Here is a 3,769-nt window from a genome sequence, read left to right as displayed (position 1 = left end):
AAACGTGTTAAGTTCCGCAGGCGATCCAAAATTTAATTTAAAAGAACACATGGTAGCTAGGAAAAGGTTCAGACCTTTGTACAAAATTTTGTACAGTGGAACCTATAGGTTTTCCGAGTAGCAACCAACAATTGGTATCAGAGCTAGGGTTTTGCCTCTATGTATTTGGTATTTAGTTTAATTATGCACATGTCATACATAATTTAGGCAGGATAATAGTAGGATGTGCTAACTTTGTGGATGCAGGATCCAACTATTATGGCTTTTAGTTAATTATGTGTGATTGGACCCTTGGACATGTCAAGGGCAATTTATATGTGTGTGCATGATTGTATTAAAATACAGCAGGAGCTGTATTTAGTTTTATTAGGATTTTATTTTTGATCTAGATACATGTACATTCCTTTTATGGAATATAGGATCAAAATGTAAAATTCTATTTATGTCGCGGATCGAATCTTGCAAAGCGTGGAAACTTCTAAGGACCAGAGGCGCAGCGGAACTCGGAGCAAGATGGATGCGACAGTTAGACCCGGTGGCGGTGGCCAAATATGGCAGCAGCTTCGGATGACAACACACGGAGGACAATTAAAGATAAAAGCCATAATAGTTAAAAATTAGATTTTCTATTTATTGCTTTTATATTATGTTGTGTGTGCATGTTAGTTTACAAGTTTAGTAGGCTAGCATAGTTAAAATTCCTCATTTATAAATAACTAAGTGGGAGAGGGATTTTTTAAATAAATCCCATGGTCTCCATTACTAGTTTGTAAGTGATGCAAACAAGCTTGCGCGTTGGCTCTGAGTGCCTTCCTCCATAACGGATGAGCTTGTTTGTGGATCACTAGAACAGACTTCCATTTTTGGATGACTATAGGAGATTAATTAAGAGCGTGTGATCTTCCCCAACGGAAGGGGCATAATCTTATTAATGGACTTAGTGTCAAGTAATGGTATACACTTAGACACATCTAATAGTATCCTCCCCAACGGAGTCACTATTATTATTTGTGTGACCAAATAATACCAACTATTAATTTTATTTGTCAAAAAGTTAGGTTGACAAGATAATAAAATTAATGGGTTAAAACCCTCCTTTTACAAATGTTGAATTTGTATACGTCCACACTAACGTGGCATACAAAATTTACGGTGTGATGAGGTGTTGGTTAATTTAAAATAGTATTGTTTGAGGAATCAATATTATTCTAAATTTAGAGTTCTGACCAAAAGTTATTTGTGATTCTTAGGATGTCTTTCAACCCACTGTCCATCATACTTCAACAGAATAGACTTACTGGACCAAACTACATAGATTGGAAAAGAAACCTGGACATTGTTCTTACTGCTGAAAGCTATAAATATGTACTGACTGAGCAGTGCCCTGATGCACCTACTGGTGAATCTACCCAAGAGGAGATTGAATATCATAGGAAATGGGTAAAAGCAGATGAGATGGCACGGTGTTACATTTTGGCTTCAATGTCAAATGTATTGCAACATCAGCATCAAGATTTACCAACAGCCTATGATATTATGAACAATCTCAAGGAACTCTTTGGTCATCAAGATAGGGCTTCTAGGCAAGAAGCCATGAGAAAGATAATGACAGCCACCATGCAAGAGGGTACTCCTGTAAGGGATCATATCCTAAAGATGATGGCTTATCTGAACGAGATACAGATCCTTGGAGGAGAAATTGATGGGGAAACCCAGATCGATATGATCCTCCAAACGCTACCTAGAAGTTTTGAGCAGTTTCGCCTGAACTATAATATGAATAAGAGGGTTTATTCATTAGCGGAACTACTGACAGAACTTCAAGCAGCAGAAGGATTATTTCGTCACAATGCTCAAATTCACTATGCTGAAAATGGTTCTACTTCTAAACCGAAAGGAAAGAAGAAGAAGAAACAAGCTGGTTCAGCAAAGAAAGTGAATAAATCTCAGAGTACGGGATTTAAAGCTGGAGTGAAGAAGCCGAAGGGCAAGTGCTTCATCTGCAAGCAGGCAGGACATTGGAAGGCGGACTGTCCTCGTAAGAACCAAAACAAAGGTATATCTCATGCTCTAGTTGTTGAAACATGTTTAGCGGTGTTATCTACCAGCACCTGGTATGTAGATACGGGAGTCACTGATCATGTCTGCAATTCCTTGCAGGGGTTCCAGGAAACCCGACGACTATCTGAAGGGGAGATTACCGTCTACATGGGCAATGCTACTAAGGTGGCAGCTGTTGCAGTGGGAGACGTCTACTTATCTTTTAGTAGAAATAGGAATTTGGTTTTAAGAAATTGTCTTTATGTACCCAGTTTTAGAAAGAATTTAATTTCAGTTTCTAAACTGTTTTTAGATGGATATTCAGTTTCCTTTGGTAACGATGTAGTTATTAAAAGAAATAAAGTGATTATCTGTTCTGGTGCATTAGTTGGCAATTTGTATACTTTAAATCCAATTTCTTCCACAAAGCAAAACATGGAAATTTATAACTCATCTTCTAATTCTAATAAGAGAAAAGAACCTTCGGAAATGAACCAAGCATATCTTTGGCATCTAAGGCTTGGTCATATTAACTTAAGTAGGATTCAGAGGCTTATAGCCGATGGACTTTTGAGTTCATTTGAGTTGGAAAATTTTCCAACTTGTGAATCTTGCTTGGAAGGTAAAATGACCAAGAGGCCGTTCAAGGCCAAGGGGTATAGAGCCAAAGAAGTGTTAGAATTGGTTCACTCTGATTTGTGTGGTCCTATGTCTGTCCAGGCAAGAGGAGGTTTTGAATATTTTGTCTCTTTCATAGACGATTATTCAAGATATGGATACATTTACCTAATGCGCCGCAAGTCCGAGTGCTTTGATAAGTTCAAATAATACAAGGTCGATGTGGAGAAGCGACTAGGTAAAAGTATCAAGACACTACGGCCGATCGTGGTGGCGAATACCTCTTAGGAGAGTTTAGGAATTACTTATCGAGGTCGGGATTCAATCCCAATTGTCCACACCTGTAATGGTGTAGCGAGCGAAGGAATAGGACTCTTATGGAAATGGTTAGATCGATGATGAGTTATTCGAATTACCAAATTCATTTTGGGGATATGCTCTGGAAACGATATCGTTCGAACTTAGTACCTTCTAAATCGTTTCTTCTACTCCCATAGAATTGTGGAATGGGCGAAAACCAGTCTAAGACATATTCGATTTGGGGTAGTCCAGCACATGTTGAAACCAGATCTTGATAAGTTAGAATCTCGTGTTCGCGTGTTTGTAGGATATCCCAAAGGAACGAAAGGTGGTTTATTTTATAGTCCTAAAGACCGAAGGTCATTGTTAGCACCAATGCCCGCTTTTAGAAGAAGACTATATAATGGATCACAAGCCCGAGTAAAGTTATTTTAGAAGAACTTAGAGAGGACATGTCTACTTACCAACAGGACAAGATGAAGTACCACAAGAGACGCAACACGTGTCACACATGATACACAACCACAAACAAGGCCTCGTCGTAGTGGGAGGGTTGTGAGGCAATGAAGATTCATGTTTTGGGAGAGTCTTGGACTTGATCCGGGTAAACATGAACCCGATCCCGTCATATGACTAAGCACTCCAAGATATAGATGCAGGATCTTGGCAAAAGGCAATGAATTAAATAGAGTCCATGTACTCTAATAAGGTTTGGAAGCTTGTAGAACCACCGATGGTGTAAAAGCCGTTGGATGCAAGTGGATCTACAAAGGAAAAGAGGGATGACGGAAGGTAGAAACCTTCAAAGCTA

General features: G+C 38.9%; 1 protein-coding gene across 1 annotated transcript; it reads left to right on the top strand.

Annotated features, from left to right (window-relative positions):
- Positions 1–1,251: 1,251 nt before the first annotated feature.
- LOC122010221 lies at positions 1,252–1,914 on the top strand (the record flags this gene model as incomplete). Its single annotated transcript, XM_042566688.1, has 1 exon — positions 1,252–1,914. A coding segment is annotated over exon 1 (663 nt), but the record flags the coding sequence as incomplete, so codon positions are not given.
- Between the last annotated feature and the right edge of the window lie 1,855 nt (positions 1,915–3,769).

The sequence above is a fragment of the Zingiber officinale genome, chromosome 1A, assembly GCF_018446385.1.
Source record: "Zingiber officinale cultivar Zhangliang chromosome 1A, Zo_v1.1, whole genome shotgun sequence".
Taxonomy (NCBI): Eukaryota; Viridiplantae; Streptophyta; class Magnoliopsida; order Zingiberales; family Zingiberaceae; genus Zingiber; species Zingiber officinale.
This window is presented reverse-complemented; position numbering and strand designations above follow the sequence as displayed.